Below are 20,604 nucleotides of genomic sequence, written 5' to 3'. Positions count from 1 at the left end.
GGGATTAATTCTAAGTAAAACTTGCCGGATCATGTCGCATGAAACTCGTTTTATACTTAAAAATTTCGGAGTATAACTTATCCTTGTTCTCAAATTTTTCTTGTGCCATACAGCAATTATACATCATGTTCATGTTATGCAGGCGTTCACAATGTCCCCCTACTGCCGTTTTTCCCTTATTGTAGACTATTATATGTCTAGTCTTTTTTTAATTTTAAGTTTACAGAACATTCCGTAATAGCCATACCTATTAGCTGAACTGTTGTATCACAGTTTCAAATAAATGCAGTTCGTAATACTTTAAAATTATATGAAAATTACTGTAATGCAACAGATATCTTCAAAACGTCCAATTGGCAATGGAAATAGGTAATTTGGCTCTATTTCGCACCGCATTCCAGATGTAATAATCCTAGATAATATTTTATAAATAAACTAGTATCAAGCTACAAAGGGATATGAAGAACTGAAGGAGGATAAGAAAAGTTCGTTTTCGAAATGGTTTCTTTTCGATTGCTCACTGTAGTCTTCACTGTCACACTTTATTTTGACTTCTATGAAGGTGAGTCTCTCTCTCTCTCTCTCTACATGTAATTGCACGAGCTTTCGGGTGACGTTATAAAGTGAAATAGCATACTAGATAAATGAAGTATACTTGTTTTATACTTATAACAAAAAATACGTTTTTTTTTAAATCTCTAGCCACTCATGACAAATGTGCTACTGAATTGTGCATGGACAGTAAGATTGATATTAAGAAAGAAATGAGTGAAAGAATAAATTTTACATCTGGACCAGAAGGAGTGCGAGTTCGCTTCAAACCAGGGCTCTTTAGCTTTGGATGCAGGTCGGTTAAGCTTACATATATTTGATGTTCTTAGCTTGTGTGTATTTAATGTTTTATTATTGATTTGAGTAGTTAGTACATGTTCACAGTAGAATAAATCCCACTTTTTCTGAAGATTTGATTAGTTTTTACCCGTATACTCATATACGCAGATTAGGGATGGTTTTTGTGAAAGTAAAAATGTAATAAATAAGTATCATAATAGTTTAAAAAAAATGAAATGATATTTTTTGAGTATTTTATGTCTTTGTGGGGACAACATACAAAGGAAACAGCTGATGCATGGATTGGTATGTGTTTAATTATGCTGTAAATAATAAATTGAACAAATTCTTATATATATATATATATATATATATATATATATATATATATATATATATATATATATATATATATATATATATATATATATATATATATATATATATATATATATATATATATATATAAACTTGAGATATTCTTTGATGTTCATTGTTCTTCCCGGTTCCATCACCCTATAAATCTATGTATATTTTTTTTTTATATGACATCATTAAAATAACTCTGAGTGAAAAATGAAACTATGCGGCTAAAATTATTCTTCCATTATCTACGTTAGCGTACATGTATGAAATGAAAATTGGTGAAGATTACGAACAGTGGTCGATCAAAAAAAAAAAAAAAAAAAAAAAAAAAAAAAACAAAAAACAAAAAAAAAACAAACAACATTTTAAATCTGTAAAAAGTATATAAAACACAGACCCCCGGAAATATTTTGTTAGTCAAAATACGATCTATTCTGAGGGAGATTATTCAGGATTTGAAACTTCAATAAAAAAGGAGTAGACAACTGTTTACCATTATTCTTCATAGTCCTTAATCTAGTCCATAATGTAAAGAACATAAAACAATGAAAAACAATAGACTACTTAAGAAATGATAGGGAATTTTGAGAGAAAACAAGAATTTTATAATATATGATTGATATAATCAAGTTCATATATTCCATCTTTACAAGTATCGATAGATCTTAGTTACTAGAACTTCTCATAACTTTTTAGCTACTTTGACATGTACAAGGCTTGTGTACCTACGGGGTTGGATCCATGTATTCCCGAGGAGTTCCGAAAGAGAGCGAAAGAATTTTTTGAAGCTTATGACGACATTGCGTGTACCAAAGCTGATAGTAAGCATGGTGATACTTTGATCGTTTGAAAAAAATAAATTGAGCATATAAATATCTTGAGTGAATATCTTCCCTTTAAACTGAACTAAGGTCAGAAAAAATTCAAACAAATCAATGCTAAAATTTTCTATTTTATGTGTTTTCTTTTTGAAGATTCATTATGATCAAATTCAATTTCATTTACACTTTCATAGATATCGAAAGAAACAATTGCCTGATTGTTAAACATTAGCTAGAACTCGTAACCGTTTTTAAGGAGGAGTAGGACATTAATACGAAAAAAAATAATCCTGTCAATGAATTTTGCTCATATTTTTTTATTTTACTAATTAATAATGACCTACTTATTTTAAGGCAATTGTTTCAACAGATTTCTTGACTTAGTTCAGATATATTGCAGCACAAATATCGCTCAGTATCGTATCTGTATGAGGTTTTGATTTAAAGGCCCATTACTGAGTTATTAACGTGAATTTTTAGTACAAATAAAAATATATAAATGAAGACATATATCTCTTTAAATATTTTACGATATAAATTCAGCTTAACATTATTTAACATTTTTTTATCCCCCACTGCATATGGATTGGATAAGTACTTTTTCAAGACAATTACAACATTAAAAGTAAATATGTGAAACATTCTGTCACGAAACATTTTTAAATTCACGACTAAACGTCCTTAAATTCAATAATAAACTGTGAAAATATCGGAATGAATCAATGAACCAATAAATAAATGTAAATGTGAAAGTATTGATATGAATGTTAAAACTGACACATTCTTATATAAGATGATTAAGCACAATAATTAATACAAGAATTATACAACTACTCTTGATTTTTTATGATATATTTATTATGCATTAGTTGAGATTATGACGTTGCCAATTATGTTATGTGACATGTGCCCTGCATCCCCTTAGGTATAATTCAGTTCGATTTTTCTCTATTAAACCTCATGCTTTTTATATTTGGTAATATTAGCTGAGCAGTAAAGTAATATACATGTATATAGATACAATTTATACAGACAAAATGATAAAGCAAGAAACATTAAGATTCAAAACATACATTTCAATACTTCAAACATGGAGCGACAAAAGGGAATAAGATCATGATCTTATTTATAAGTTTTTGTAATTAAGGGGATGAAGGACACATGGTCACATGACTAAGTTTAACTATGTCTTGTCTCTGATAATATAAGTATAAAACCTAATTTAAACCATCAGTTATGTGTTATTTTTGGACAATTTGATTCACTTCACCATCTTATATAAGAAATATTAAAAAATTGAACTTTTTTGCAAATTTTAACAAATTATAGAATATATTGATCGAGTCTTGTGTTTCCAAATAGAGCGCGTCCAACACGTCGTTGATGTTATACATGATCTCTTAGTTCATCAAGAGCATACTCGTTGAATGCACGGGCAGTTTTAGTACATTAAAACGGGTCATAATCAGCATATGGTAGGGTATTTTGTAAATTAGGGAACACCAAAAATATTTTAACATGGCTGTTGGCATATATCTTTTGTAGGTATATCTTATTTCGCTTATTTTACTTATGTGTGACGTCAAAGTTGTTTTTTTTCCGAACACAAGAAATGTAAACATGACATGCTTACATCATGTTTTACTAAGTCCTGTGCAATATTGAAGTAAGCTTTACCTTTCGATATTTTTACACTTAATCAACAAAATGAAGGACTCCAGTTTCAATATGAATTTTCAAATATTGAATAATAGATTTTGTTTGGAAATATAAGTTTTCTGTAGTTTAAAATTTCTGAAAAAATATGCAATTTGCGTTTTTGAATTATAAACGTATTTAAATTCTTAAATATTTTAAGAGATACATGTTCACTCACAAATTTTTAATCTATGCTTAAAAAATCCAATTATGGACAGAATGATGGGACCATAAACATGGAGAATCGAAACTCTACTTAGATACTATATGGCATGGTATTTGTTAAGCAATATCTCTGAAATAAAGTAAGAAACATAACGATATAACTACATTAAAATACATGGAGCATACTGATTTAGTGATATAGAAAATAGGAAAAGTGTTAAATGACAATTTTTTTTAGCCCAAGATCCTTCTTCCCCTTAAATGATGTATATATATATATATATATATATATATATATATATATATATATATATATATATATATATATATATATATATATATATATATATATATATATATATATATATATATATATATATATATATATATATATATATATATATATATATATATATATATATATATATATATATATATATATATATACATGTATATATATATATATATACATGTATATATATATATATATATATATATATATATATATATATATATATATATATATATATATATATATATATATATATATATATATATATATATATATATATATATATATATATATATATATATATATATATATATATATATATATATATATAAATATATATATATATATATATATATATATATATATATATACATTTGTGGTATCTCTCTATTATATAAACATGCAGAGAGCAAATAACTTCATACCTGTATGAAGTTTTTCGAAGGTCATATGTCATTACGTGACCTAATCACACAGCGCAGTAATATCTACATAAAAAGACTTACTCCACTAAGCAATATAGCATGTTTTTCATGCATAAAAATGTACAAAATACGCAAGTAAAATAATAATCATTTTATTTACAATGTAAACGAGTATTTAATACAGTTCTTGATCGATTTTACATAGAGAATAGAAGACTACGTGTTATAAGTTTCATGTCTGAGCTGCATAGTCTCAACGTTTACCCTTATTTTTCTAGCAGACCTCTGAATGCTATAATTTTTTTTCCATTAAACTTTACTCACAATATATTTGAAAATCTGTTGGAAAATATCAATGTAATGCAATCACGCCACAAACAGCTGACAAACACTGCACTTTGGAAGTTCGGTAGGCACACCTCCATCATCGAGATCGTTGTGACGTTGTCTTAACAATGTAAGCTGTCGCCAGTGTCTCCATGTCAACATCATAAATTAATAAATATGCCTTACTGAAATCGTAGATTTTATGTTTTTGATCAAATTTTGTACTTGATTTCAAGTTATCTGGTCCGGACAAGTGTCTCCATCCATCCCTTTCCGACCGCAATTCCTCCAACTTTTTAGTATCAAACATCGGACGTGTTTCTTGAGTTTTTTAACATCGAATATGGGTTCTCATGAATACAAAAATTCCCAGACACATGCTCACTATAATAATTGATCACAAGTAGCTTTTCACAGAATATTTCCTTCAAAACAATCCTTTGTCAGGTGAATTTGAAGCGTAACCGCTTTTCAAGCCGATTTACACCTAGCGTAATTTGTCAAAATCTACGACGTACAGTTAGTGCAATATTTATATTCGATTACATTCGATTGTCCGTCTCAAATGTATATATAAGTAATAAATAACAAGTTTAAAAACTTCAATGGGAATTGAAGTGGGTCGGTACGTGATCAAATCTTCTGAGAAGGCCTTCGGCCTTCACAGGATTTGATCACGTGACCGACCCACTTCAATTCCCATTGAAGTTTTTAAACTTGTTATTTATTTCTTAAATATATATATATATATATATATATATATATATATATATATATATATATATATATATATATATATATATATATATATATATATATATATATATATATATATATATATATATATATATATATATAGAGAGAGAGAGAGAGAGAGAGAGAGAGAGAGAGAGAGAGAGAGAGAGAGAGAGATAGATAGATAGATAGATAGATAGATAGATAGATAGATAGATCTCTCTCTCTCTCTCTATATATATCTATATCTATATCTATATATATATATATAAAACAATTGACAAAATTATTAATAATTTAGGTTTGATTAATATATGTACTGTTTAAGCAGAAATTTTAGCGAGGATTCAATTTTGGCAGTATTTAGCGACGGTGTTGAGGTCTTTAAAATTGAACATCGCTAACAATTTATTGCCACGCTGAAGGTTACCGTTAAGTGTACCACTCTAGACATCACAAATCACTAAACATTTTTCTTGCTAAAATTAAATACTATACCTTTATGAAAAATTGCTAAATTTGTGCCTCGCTAAAGATTCCACTAATACGGTATTTGAAAAAAAAAATATGTATGAAAATTTAGCGGTTAGGAAATAATTCCTTCTTGTTTGTGCTATTATACCATTGCCACGTTTCACCTTTTGCAGGGCTGGACAAGTTGATCGACTGTATGATCAATGACGATGTCCAGAAAATGTTTTTTGAGGACTTGGTGTTTAATGCTTCCTCCCTTATGAGTAAAATGAAAACAAATGATTCTAACGTATGCAGGTTAATAATTATTGATTTCTTTTATGCCTCTCATCATTATTTGTTATGCCCTGTCATGAATATGGCATTGGCGTGTAGTGTGTATCATGTCCGTTTTATGTCCTTCTGCCCTTCCGTCCCTCCATCCTTCATCTCTCCTTCCGTCACACTTTGCGGTTAGATAATTTTCAAAGACACTATGCAAGATATTATTGTCTTACTTCATATCCACATACTGATGAGAATTGTTTTACTGCATCACAATGTTTTGACCTAGACCTTTCTTTGACCTTGATCTCGCTTTCTTCAATTAGTGATTATCTCAATTTCATAGACACTTTAGATATTTAATCAAGCCTTAATACTTAACATAAACATTGATCAGAGCTTTTTCAACAGCATCAACATTTTTTCATTGGGTCTTTCCTTTGACCTTTTTCTTAAAAAAAAAAAACAATCAGCTCTGTTTCCAAGACAGTACTTAATATATTTTCTTCAAGCATTTTTCGCCTATGCATATTGACGAGGGCTATTTAACGACATCAACATTTTATCTCTACCTTTCGTTTAACCTTTAATTAACATTTGTGTTTAGGTAAATTTCCAACCTGATTCCACCTTTGAAATTTCCAAAGGTCTTTGTTTATGCCGTCTACAAAGATTTGCATTGTTTAGAGATTTCTTGAGATATACCACTTTTCATTATCTTCACGCTTTTCAAGCTTATGCTTTAATTTTTGAAAGTATTTTCTTCAATCTTCGTACATTAATACAAATTGTTGTATTACATATGAATACTAGACGGGGCATTCTTATCCTATTGACATATATACTGTATCTAGTTTAAACTAAAAAGCCTTGATTTGAAAGCAGCCACTTCAGTTCCACAAAATATATAATTTTAGTGAAATGAAGTCGGAAATCAGTGCCACTGTGACGAAACTCTCGGCTTATTGCGACCATGATGGTCTGCGAGCTCTTTTGCAGTACATGAACGAGTTGGCAGAATTGTTACCAGATATTTTGCAACTGCTTGAAAATGAATCGGAATATATATACCTTTGCAAAGACGAGTTTATGGAAGTGACGTCAACAGCCCAGAGTTTCCTTACCAGGCGAGCTTCAGTCGCAGAGACTTCACGCATCGTCCGATCTCTATTTGGCCTGTAGTTCCGTCTTTTGTTTTCTGATAATCAATCAAGCATGGAATAAAATATTGCACAACTTGATTGTATATTTTCCATTGTTATTTGTGAATAGGTTTAAAGAAAGTATAGCGTGTGTCATAAATGCTGTCTTCATTTCAAGTGAAGATAGAATCGTTTATTTTAATAATAAAATTAACAGTAATTATATAAAGAAGAAAGAAAACAATTTCGAATCTTTAAAAAAGCAGGCATTTTTATGGTATGATATCAGATATTTGTCATCAAAAGCACCAAAATTTTGATATATATATATATATATATATAATAATGGTTTGCTTGGTAGGTGATTGATTTTTTCTGAAATTTTCAACATTGATGTTGATGGAATGTATAAAAATCGGAAATAAAAAGAAAAGTAAAAATATCGTTTCCTGGAATTAAAAAAAAATTGAGTCTGGCTATTTTAGCCTGTCGGTCAGGAGAGGGCAAACAAACAGTTTTCTAAAGATGGCCTAAGTTTTATATATATATATATATATATATATATATATATATATATATATATATATATATATATATATATATATATATATATATATATATATATATATATATATATATATTCTTCTTGAGTCTTTATACGTGTGATATTAAGAAAAAATCTTGTTCAACTTTTCACTTAGTTTTGTTTGCATAATCATATGACAGTCATAAAAATACAATCTAGTCAACAGAAATATAAAGAACAAGACATCTATAATGATTGAAATTTCTTTTTCAAATGGTATGGTTGAAGGATTTTACAAGGTATTAAATATGTAAAAGAAAGTAATAAAATTCTCAATTCTCCGAATTCTTCTTTATTAACAGTCTTCTTGGCAAGATTGAATATTAGCTTGTTCCATCTTGTCATGGCCCAAGTACTATAGTGATATTCCATTGTCCAGTTTGTCAAGAGTTTCTTTAAGTTCTTGCTGCTTTGAAGTATAACAGTACTTTGGCAAGAAAGTCAATTTTATGTGCAATACTATATTTGTACGCCTCCAAAGAATAGACAGTTATTTATTTCGAAATATTTAAATTAACCAGTATTTTGCCATTAACCGTGCCAGAAAAATCCAGGTATTAACTTTATATAATCCAGAGCTATTAAGTTGCAGGAAAAATAGATGAATTGAAATTTTTATCCCCCTGAACTGAATAAAGCAAGAAAAATACATTGTTCATTCTCAATAAAATCAAAGCTTTTGATTAATCTTAAAGTGTTGTTTGTAACATTATGACCATATTTAATTTAATTTACACATTCCTGGAAAGAAACGATCGTCCGATTGTTAAAAATCGGTAGTACAAAAAGTATTTCTCTAAACAGTTTCTTTTGAATAATTCGGTACAGTTTCCCAAATTAAACAACATGCTTAACGAATGAAGATATAAACTGCACAGAATAAAAGATTCAGCGAAGTGAGATAACAAAACACGTTCATTTTCAAAGCATACATCTCAATATTGAACATATGCGATTGAGAAATAGACCTATCGATCAGAATCCTATATATTTAATTTATAAATAGTTAGCATGTACTTTCTTGTAAATATTACGCTCATGTAGAAATTTAAATTAGTATCCAAAAATATATAATTGCTGGCGTTTGTACGATATATATATGTAACTATGAAAAAATATTTGTTGATTTGAGACGTTCTTGGAATATTTTTCACTATTGACTTTTTGTAACTACTAGTATGTTATTGTCTTACTCTATGCAGGACAAGAAAAAAAATTAATGTATGAACAATGACAATGTCTAGAATTATTTTTTCGAGGACCTGGTGTTTAAAAGCCTTCTACCTCTGGCTAAAATGTAAACAAACGATTCTGAAGTGTGCAGGTTAATAAAAACTTAATATGTTCATGTTTCTCTTCATTATTTTTTAGCATAGAGAGCATTGGTTCGATTGATTGTTTGTTTGTCGTTTAACGTCCCTCTCGAGAATTTTTCACTCATATGGAGACGCCACCACTTGCCGGCGGAGGGTTACAAATTCTGACCTATACTCGGCACCTACGGCCATTGAGCAGTGAGGGATCTTTTTCGTGCCAGCACAAACTGCGACACGGGACCTCGGTTTATACGTTCTCATCCTAAGGACCGGTCTCCACGTCCCACAGTGGGATTCGAACCCCATTGGTTTGATAGTTTCATTGAAATAATGTACTTAAACGGTACTTTAGTTTCTTCAGTTTATATAAAATATTTTATAATGCACGGTGTATAAAGTGTTTACTATCATTGTAAAACACCGTAAATTACTTTTAATTTTAAATCATGCTAATAAACATTGGTATCTAAACTAGATTAAGGATTAAAGGTAAACAAATATCGACTTTTTAAAAGACCGTTCCTAAGACTTCAAAGAACATTGAATTACTTTGAGAGACAGGAAATGAAAATTGTTGCAGGAAACGATTTCAATTTCAAGCTTCATTTTGAGAGTTTTTGAATTAGATAATAAAATAAGAAGTTATCCTTCCTGGTTGAGGAGCGGATATCATTAAGGATATAATAACTAGGACCTAACGATTGGTATGAATTACGTCAGTCAAAACACGGCCCAATGATAGATTATATTTGCTTACAAGGTCAATATAACGACCTTTAAACTTTTGAAATGCTGACTTTAATCGAGGTTGTTGAAATCGCTGTCAGATCAACATATCTGTCAGCAGTCTGCATTGGTTTGAAAATTGATCGTACTTAGGGCACATTCTTCAGTATTGGAAACCAACAACGCTGCGGCACCAATAAAAATTCATATATCGAGACATGTAATTGCCTCCCCCGAAATGTTATTTAAGAGTATTTATTAAAATAAAAGAGGTGTGTACGTTTTACATACACATAGATCAATCAAAACAAAATACGCAACAATTGTCGTTAAATACAGCAATTACCATACAACAATATCTTTCAAGGTTTTCCCCACACAACCTTGAAATAGCATCCTTCAAATTTTTATTTAAACGATCTCGAAATAAAACTGTTTTTTTCTTGTATCTCTTACTTGTCACCACACAAGCCAATCACAATTATCCCGATATATGATATTATGATGTGATGCCGAGGAAGAGGACAGGGAAACTGTTGAAATAAATTTCTCATATCCATACAGTCCACGAAAAATCAAATTTTCATATAGTCAAATTAACCTTGTTGCAATTAATATGTTACTGATTTATAATTAACGTCTAATTCATCGTTTTCTGGGGTTCCTTTGGTGATGGCATGTAACGGCTCCATGTTTTTGTATCACAATGTAATTCCTTGCTAAGGTATACCCCATACACACTGTATATTCTCTTAGTGACCATCATCAAAGTCGCTCATAGAAGTATACATGCACAAGATGCCATTGATCGTGGCCATTTTCCATTTATACAGAAACGTCACCATAAACCGGCGAAAGGATTCAAGTTTAGATCTTTACTCACTCAGGACCTTATAGCCCTGAGGGATCTCTATCGTGCAAGTCTGCCTTGACATGGGGCCACAGTTTCTTAAGGTCTTGTTCGAAAGAACCGCAACTTTCACTTCAAAGTGCGGAGAGCTTAGCAAAGGTAACAGTTTCTACCTATTTTTGACTTAGCTCAGTCGTGAACGGGGCTTGAACACACATCCTTCTAATCACGGACCTAGCGCTCTACCGACTGAGCTACCGTGAGGGTACATGCACCAGAGGTGGAACAATGTGCATTAAGGAGTACATTGTAATTGCCTCCTGTCACTCTTGCCGTGAACTTTTGTCTGTATATTTAGGTTACAACTGAATAGGAAACGTTGACAAAAGATAAAAAGAAATCAATCCCATATGACATCAGTTATTAATATAGGATTTAAAAGAATTCTTATAGTTTTTATATCCTTATATTCCTTACAAATACAAATGGAAGCGTTTAACACTGTTTCGGTTTACTACCACCAGGAAGAGGCCTACTCCAAGGAAATGTGTCCTAGGATATATGATGCAGAACAACAGGTGCATTCGTACGAAACAATTTATTGCTATTTTCATAGTATAAGAATGTCCAATACCAATATCTATATACGTACATGTATATTCTGTCGGACTCAGTGTCAATATAGTAGTAAATTTCTTTCTAAAATATATATCATTTGTTAAATTCCATCGACAAACATGGTTTCTGCTATGGAATTTTTATGATACTCGGCTAAATGCAGAACTTACATCTGTTGATTTTCAACGCCTATTAACCATGTCGTCAGATATAAAAGGGCAGGGGCATAGATTAAAAGGTTATAATATTCAAAGTTTCGGTATAATTTTACAATTTACATACTACAAGAGCCTTTCAGACCGATATATTAGGAAACATGTTAAGAAGCTTTATTATCAGAAAATTACCATAACTGATTTTCGATCAAGTTTGATTGACATGTATCCTTGCAGTTTCATGAGTTAAAATTTTTGTTTGCTTTATACTCAAGAAATGTTAGGGAATTTAAGGTGCATTAATATAAAAATATATCGAAAAATGTATGCAAGAATAGTGAAAAAATGAAGGAGAGAAAAACAAATAAAAAAATATTGACATTTAGTAGCCGGAAGTCTCTTTGAGTGTTTTTTAAAAAGAGTTTTAGGGAAGTTCAAACCATTAAGCTAAAGCAATATAAAATGTAGAGAAATTTAAAAGGGTAAACGAATGGAGGTGTGTATATGCTCTTTAACTTTACAAATAAATAAATAAATAAATGAATAAATAAATAAACTTTCAAATGGTCTAGAGCTGTGATTTAAATGACCTTGATGCAAGATCTCAGAATCGTTTTGCTGTTGCCAGAACAAGTTTCTCCCTGATGAAGGATACAAGATATACATACCATTAGAAAGTCTGTTCTCACTCCCTTTTCTTCCAGCATATCCTACAGGATATACAGGAAATACATGTAAAGAACCTTGTCAATATCTGAAATATGGTTTGATGTGTCAGTTAAAAAGGTGACTGTAATCAACAACTATGCCACCATATTAAAGGATATCCTACTAACCGTAAGATTTCATACGGCTAAAGAAATACCGACAGTAAATACTTTTGTAAGCCTATTAATACACAATGCAATATGACATCTTTCATATTGTAATTGTTTTGAAAGGGTCATGGATGCCAGGAGAGATGTAGTTGTCTGCAACATCTCTGCAATGCTGAAACAGGATGCAAAAATGCATGCAATATAGAAATCATTTGCGTTTCTTTAATCATATAAAAAATAATAAACATTAAATACCATATGGCCGATTATATTTACTGTATTTATTTATTTAGTTATTTTTGTTTAAAAGAAATAATGTTTGCATTAAATTTACAGCGTAAGACAATTATCGTTATTATTTGATAGAAATCTACGCGGGTATGTTAAGGCTACACCCAGAGATATCCTACTTGCCTTTACAATATGACGTCATAGTAAGCTGTATGACGTGAAGTATAGAGATAATGATTTCTTCATATCTGTATTTAAAGTTTAACCCTCTGGCTGCGACGTCAGTGAACAGAAAATATAACGTCACTGCGAGATTAAAACGACGTCACAATTTCTTTTACAATTTTTAGCGGAATTTTGAAATATTTCTGATTAACGCTAAGTGCGCGTCTTGCACAGGCAAGCTTATATGAAAAGTTATTCATTTGTCACATAAACAAATTATTTATAGATTTTTTATAAATACTATTGACTCAGTTTTAATCACAGTATTATTTTTTTCCCCGATAAGTACTTGTAATTGAATAAGAAGAAAGTTTTAATTCTTCATCAAAATCGGACACCAACTTAATGATCTTAATCATTATCGATAATTTGTTAAGCGTTTGTTAAATAATTGAACCAAATAAAGGAAATATAGTAAAGACCTGACCAATAATCTTCATTAATAGAACCATATAAAGGAAATACAGTATATTATAAAATGTTTCGGCGGAGTGAAAATTACGTTTCTGTGCGTACATGTAACTAAAACAGCTCGGTACGTTCTTTTTTATCATATTATATTTTTTCTAGAATATATCTCTTGTATTAACACTGTTTAGAATTAGTCATAAGTGTGATAGAAGAACAAAACTGGCCCTATTTCGGCATAGGGAACCATAACCAGTATTTCCTGTAAATGTAATCGTATGTATATTGACACGGTTGACTAAACTTGAATTAAGAATGTTTTTGCTTTTCAATTTCTGTTTTTAAAAAAGTTTTTAATGTAAGTGGTTTAGTAGACAACTCATGCAATTATTCTTGCTTAATGGTTTTTAGCTGTTTTAAGGTTATTAATTATCAATTATTATTAATTGATAATTATTGTAAATACCGTAGTGTTCTGTTAACCCGAAGACAAACTGACAAAATCGACAAGGAAAATCTATCAGCGTATTTATGTTTATGTTTTGCAATATATAACAACAAAGATGCAAGACAATTTTGCTGTACATTTTATTCTTCATAATGTCTAGTGGTGTGGAAAGTCTTAAAACATTTAATGCAAAGCCCAACACTGCAAGGGGCGCACCACGTTCTCACTTAATTTACTCTTGCAGACCACACAGATTTTTCTCTTTCTGCCTGAAAATCAGATGAAAAAAGTACAACTGGGGATTACAGAGTCGCAAGCTACAGAATGGGAAATGAAAAAAAAAAAACCCAAAAAAACAACAACCAAAAAACAAAAAAAAACAAAAACTCGTGACTTGTGACGATGTTTACAAGTGTTTCCTGAACATCATATTATTAAAACCAATTAGATAAACAAATTATATTGATGCATGTAATCAAGCTGTTCTATGAAGTGCCTCTCTGTCAGTCGTATTTGAGTAGACAGGCTGGGCCTTCCTGCAAAGCGCCTAGGTTGCCGAAAATTTCCTATCAGACCCAAGCAGACGCCCATATGAAAGTCCATCCTGTCCTTATTATAGTGCTCAAACCTCTATTTTGTCTGTATATGATGTAGGCGTTGGCTTAAAAAAGTTTGCTTTGGTTATTTAAAGTGTTTTATATAAAATGAAAAATGATTGAACTTGGCGAGATTCATTTACTTATTTATTTATTTATTTTTGCGCTGATCCCGCAAGCGCAAAAAATTGACAATACCATTTTCTACCCATAGATAAAAAATGATAATCTTTTTAATTCAATTTTATTTCGATAGATATATTTAACAACTACTCTCTCTCGTTTACATTAAGCTTAAGGGGGGGGGGGGTAAAAATTCTAATCTAGTAGGAAACCTACATATAACTCTCAGAAGAAGGTTAAAGAGTTTTCGTTTCCACATTTTGTTTGACCTTATATCTGGGTCGTAAAGTTCCAAACTTTTGTCGGACAGGTCAACACCACCCATCTTTTTGTTGTACACATTGTTGACAGCTGGTATGAGAACTTCAACTCCTCGGGCGTTCTGTGTTGGGATAACGCTGTAACACAAATGCCAATGTTTCCCCCTTATACAGGCACGTAGTATCGATTTTAAAAGGTGGCAATCGGGAAAAAAGGGGATTCATCCAACTTTTACACATCCAAATTTTCTTTATACATTACTAAATAATCATTAGCTAGATTATGCAGCAACAAAGAAGTGGGGAAGGGGGGGGGGGCAGCCACCCTTTCAATGATCTTTTTTTTTTTTATAGAAAAAGGTTATGTTTTGGAAAAAAAGTTGGGGGAGCCCCCCCCCCCCCCCGATTCTACATGCCTGTTATATCATTCAATTTTAATTTTGTTTAAACAATAATAATGATGATGACGATGTTACCTGATAATGATGGTGATGGCATTAAAGAATTTTCAGGACAACTGGAATGACTTTGAATTTTCTTTTTCTTTCTTGAAATTTTATCATCTTAATTATATATAGTGAAATAGTAAAATTACTTGGGCTTAGATAGCGTAGACATAAACGTTACGGTTTTTCTGTCTCCGTAATAGGCCCACTTTGCTTTACAACAATCTCTCCTCGCTGTAGTTTTAAGCTCTTTAACGACCTTGGCATTCCCTTCCTGCACACCCTTACAGTGCCCGTCATGTAAGTGTTTGCCTCAAAGAGAGCAGAACAAAGAGCTGGGCTGGAGAAGTAGTTGTCACAGACTAGATGGTGATATCTGTACAGATAGGGATGGATCAACTGCATCACCACATCATACCCAACACCGTGGGGACTGCGAGCGACACCCTCTTGTCTACCTGTACACGAATAAATTATTTTCAGTGAAATATTCCTTTTTTTTGTTTCAATTTGATAAGTAATCTTTAAAATGAACAGGGTCGTATAAGGCGTTCGCAATCCCATTTTTAACAATGAAGAATTAGGGACATGTACATAGAATAGGTTCAATGGCATAGTCTCAATATTCTAATACGTATGCTTTTTTATGATCTTATGAAAATATATGCACATTTATCAACAAATATGATAATCTAAACCATTAAAGAATGCCAAATCTGTAATGATTACTTCATTCGCGATTTAATGAGCCACTACAACACTATTAATAATCTAAAAACTTTATGGTATATTTTGTAAACTTTTGTTTCACAGATTTTAAAGAAATATTATTTATCAGGATTTTATATTATATATTTTTATATTATGCAATTAACTCGAATTGCTTTGAGTGAATGGATTTAATATCTGATTTAAAAATACATAGTGATCAAAGCAGATTCCTAGACATTTTTCAAGAAAATAAAATTAGCAATCAGAGTGCAAATAAGAGTTGTTAATGTGGTCCCGCATTTTTGGCGATGAATGTATTTTTTGACTACGAGAGTGTACATGTTTGAATCTGATTATTGTCTTTTCATTATTTCCCCCTTAAAGCCAGTTGTCCTTACTGTACATTGTAAATGCTGGGGTTCGATAGGCCTTGGACGCCCCTGTTAAGCAAACGATAGAATAAATTAAATGCATGTATTTGCGGTATCAGTAATATTAACCTGCATATAATTGAATTGCGGCATTGTAGCCTGTGTCCGATTCTGCCAGCACAAACAACTTTGCTCCCCACTGATGAGACTTTTTAGCCGGTACATACTGTACAATGTCGTTTCTACCCTTTGTAATGTTAAAAGACAGTTATTGTGTATATATCGTTATTTGGATTAAAAAATATATGAAATGCCGTGCATGTATATGATTAATGATACATATTTCAGTATTAATGAATGATATAAGAGATTGTTGAGATGAATATTTTTTTCAATGTTTTAAAACTTTTAATATTTTTTATACCGTAAATCCAACCATGCTCTCATCAATGGTTAGATCTCGGGCTAAGTCATATGCGTTTGGAAAAGTTTCGTTGAGAAGATCCAAAATAGGTCTAAACTTGTGTGATGGATCATAATTGTCATTTCTACGTGGTACTTGCGTTGAATTATCATTGCAGTGAAGAAACTTTGACAATATTTGAAACCTGTCTCGCGTCATGATTTCGGGAAATCCAGGTGTACGGAAAAGAAAGGATTGTTCTGAATCCTGCCAGTATGCCTCTATACTGGGTTTCCGCAAAATACCCATAGACAGGTATAAACCTAGGTAGGCAGACATCTCATCAACATTTGTTTCAGACCACTGTAGACATCTTGAGTATGGCATAGGACTATATTGAGGATTAGATAAAAACTGATCCGCATATCTATTTGTTTCTTCCACCAAAATTTCAATTAAATTTCTCCCTTCTTCTGGAAAGGTTAACTTGTGAAATACTCAAGAGGTGAGGCATCAACCCTCAGGGGGCTTACTGGACCCATACGGCGACAGAAAGAATTAATTTCATGTGGGTACTCAAAGTTTTCGACATACCGTACATTTGTCCATAATCTCTCAATGAATGGAATTTCTCCGTCGTCAGTTTCAGACTCATCATCTGTCTGGAACTCATAATCAGATTCACTTTCCGATGCAGAATCCATGATATCAAAGAGCACCGTAAAAATGACGTAATTAATTAATAAAATGACGTAATTTTTGAGATTTTACGGGAAATTTCGCATAAAATTTGAAGCCTGTATCATTCTTGTAAAAGTTGTTTTACTATAAAAAAAAATGTACAGGTAGTTATCAATTTAATCCACTTTTATTTAACAGCAAAGCAATTTATCTATCGTATCATAATGTTTATAATATGTTTATTTAATTAAAGAATTAATAAATCATAATTATAGTAATGTTTATATTTTTTTATCACATGCATAAACAAAACGCACAAGAATATTTTTTAAGACATAAGGTGCATAGGTAAACAACGACGTTACTTTTCTCTTAATTATAGTTTATATCAACTAAACTTGTCATATGTAATAATTTCAAAATCGACCACTTTCTCTCTATCAATGGAGGGGTGGAATAATTCAAAATTTAAAAAAAAAAAGGGGGGGTGGTTGTTACGGATAGTAAAACTTAATTTTTGTTACGGACGAAAATGTCAAAAACATACATGAATAATATTTCTCTTTAACCTTTAAAAATGAATTTACATTTAAACGTATTTTAATTTATAATGAAAAAATAAAATAAATAAAAGAACTAACATTTAATTTTTATTTTATTTTAGCTTTTAATTATTTATCTATTTTTCAGTGCCAGACAAACAAAGTTTTCCAAAATTTACCAAAATTACTTTACATATCACGGAAATAAAACAATGATGTTGCGAGGGACATATATGTCCTTCCTGCAGTGAACGGTAAAAGGACATATATGTCCTTCCCGCAGCCAGAGGGTTAATTTCAGGTCCAAGAAATGAATGAAATCATTCAAAACATAACATAAACTAAATCTTGTCGTTTTGGGGTGGTACAAATAGCTAATTATTTAGCACGGGGGTTAAATACCAAACCCATGACGTCATAACTATTGATCAAATATTTGCCGAGTGAAATTAAAGGTGTCGAGAATTCATGTAAAAAAATATATAAATTGGAGTTTTAAGGTATATACCGTGAATGTTATGTGTGATTCATAAGGAATTAAAGATTAAGAATCAGGTACGCTCATATATTCTTATCATGTTTTCTTATAATGAACACAGTCAGTGCTTTGAAATCCCGATCAGCCTTTCCTCTGTCGTTCTATAACAACAAAGATGCAAAAGTTCAACACTACGCCGCATACTTTGAAATATAATTTTTGTTTATATCGAAAGCTTGTATTCTATAATACTCGGAAAGTGCTGCTAGAATCTTGTGGTTAACATGAATTGATAAAAATTCCTTGATCGTATGTACAAAATGTAAAAATTTTGGTAAGGTTTCATGCGAAACTTTGGAATATTTTTTTCTGTGTCAGGAGAGTAGGATTCTACCAGCACTTTTCATGGCCCCGTGATGTTTTTACATAATTATTTTTACTAAAAGAAATGAATTATCTCCGGGGTAGTGTTGAACTTCTCACTTTTTCATTAAGGCAATTTTTCTATTTATAGACGTCACGTGATGACGTCGTAATGGAGTGCTTCTTTTAGCCTAAGACTCAATGACGTCTATACAATGGATAATAATAGTAAATGTTTTATCTATGGTTTTCCGATTTATCAATGTTACATTTTACGAAAAAGTCTAAATTCGCCGAAAAATGATCTGAGTACAGCCTTAACATACCTGCGTACAGAAGCAAAACCAAGGATTGTTTTAACCCATGTACATATTAAACAATTTGTCAGCTCAACGTTCATGCCCAAAAAGGAATATTAATGCTCGAATGTTTTGATAAGTGAATGTTCACATCAGCAGAATAAGAATTATAAATATGCATTCAATTTCTTTTTTCAATTCGTTAGCTTAGAAAGAGTCAAAATATTTTGCATGGAAAAAAAAAAAACCCTGATAGAACGGTCATTTAGGCAAACACCCATCAGCCACGTTATTCTAAATTTAGCACCAGACACAGTGCTGCGATTTTTTCTAATTTCTTTTTAATATTGACATCGTTTTGAATGAGTAGTTAATTATTTATTGTATTGTTATGACAGCCATGTGTTTCGGCATAAAAATTCGGTATATATCATAAACAAAAGATATGAAATTCACCTTCAGTTGGGGGCGCAGCTTACGAAAAAGAATACTGCTGGCACTTGCGAACCTCAAAGAATAAAAGAAAGAGTTAAGTTCACTTTATGCATAAAATGGTCCTGCCCATATATCAATTAATTGAATATCACCCTCTGCCCATTTCATATATCAAAATAAAGTAAAGACATAGTGCTTTCATTTCCTATAAAAATTTTCTTTTTTAAGAATCCAGGTATTGGAAAACAGGCTTTGTGAAAATATAATGTTCTTGAATTTTGAAAAAAAAAAAAAAACAACATTTGACGACTTTCAGCAAAGAACAAAAATATGAGCACTGCCTTCGATCCATACAGTGAAACATGTTTTATGATATTCAGAAACAGATCTTTCAATATGTAATTGCATGTTGTGGATAAGAGGTTGTGTTCTATATGTAATATTGAAAAAAATTCAACTTTTGGCCATTTTTAAAAGAATTCACAGGAAATTGGAAAAATGACGCATTTCATGACGTCAAAATCCACGGACCAGAGAGAAAATTAAATCACGTTTAAAAGATACACGGTCACCAAGGGTTCAGGTAATAGAAACAGCATTGTCAACCAAAACTGAGCAGTTTCGGTTTTTCAGAAATTCACAGGCAAAAAAATTTGAGTATTTGATGTCCTTTGGGATACAACATTGAATTAATTTGTAAATGATAAATTGAACACAACTTTAAATAAAAAGTAAAACTTCAGATATTCCTGGCTTAACTTCGTAAGTTAATATTTCATCGTAACCTTAACCTAAGATAAAATTCTGCCTTATTAAACTTCTTATCTTAAGTTAATTAAAAATCTTGTCGTAATTCTACGACAGCCTATGGCCATGGGCTACCTTAAATTAAGATTTTTCTTAAGTCTAAATAAGAATGGATGCCCTCTAAATGTTTCGTGACATTTTGAGCGAAAATGAAGACAAGTCTCCCCT

The 20,604-nt window shown here is 31.0% G+C and overlaps 1 protein-coding gene and 1 pseudogene across 2 annotated transcripts in view; one reads left to right on the top strand and one right to left on the bottom strand.

Annotated features, from left to right (window-relative positions):
- Positions 1-441: 441 nt before the first annotated feature.
- Positions 442-20,604, top strand: part of LOC133203821 (uncharacterized) — a 35,844-nt gene continuing 15,681 nt past the window's right edge. The window contains exons 1-5 of one of the 2 annotated variants that reach the window (XM_061339605.1): positions 443-562; positions 703-847; positions 1,894-2,018; positions 6,308-6,431; positions 7,316-7,639. In XM_061339605.1, coding sequence (XP_061195589.1) covers positions 499-562; positions 703-847; positions 1,894-2,018; positions 6,308-6,431; positions 7,316-7,580 — 723 coding nt within the window. In that variant the 5' untranslated portion in view covers positions 443-498 and the 3' untranslated portion in view covers positions 7,581-7,639. Of the gene's footprint in view, positions 563-702; positions 848-1,893; positions 2,019-6,307; positions 6,432-7,315; positions 7,640-20,604 lie in introns of those variants that run through there. The other variant, XM_061339606.1, reaches the window with a different exon arrangement.
- On the bottom strand, positions 14,154-17,535 carry LOC133204217 (piggyBac transposable element-derived protein 4-like; annotated as a pseudogene).

This window comes from Saccostrea echinata, unplaced genomic scaffold (genome assembly GCF_033153115.1).
Source record: "Saccostrea echinata isolate AGI-Se365-2 ecotype Australia unplaced genomic scaffold, CSIRO_AGI_Sech_v1 ptg000052l, whole genome shotgun sequence".
Classification (NCBI taxonomy): domain Eukaryota; kingdom Metazoa; phylum Mollusca; class Bivalvia; order Ostreida; family Ostreidae; genus Saccostrea; species Saccostrea echinata.
The sequence above is the reverse complement of the archived record's forward strand: the minus strand, read 5'-3'. Positions and strand labels throughout refer to the sequence as shown.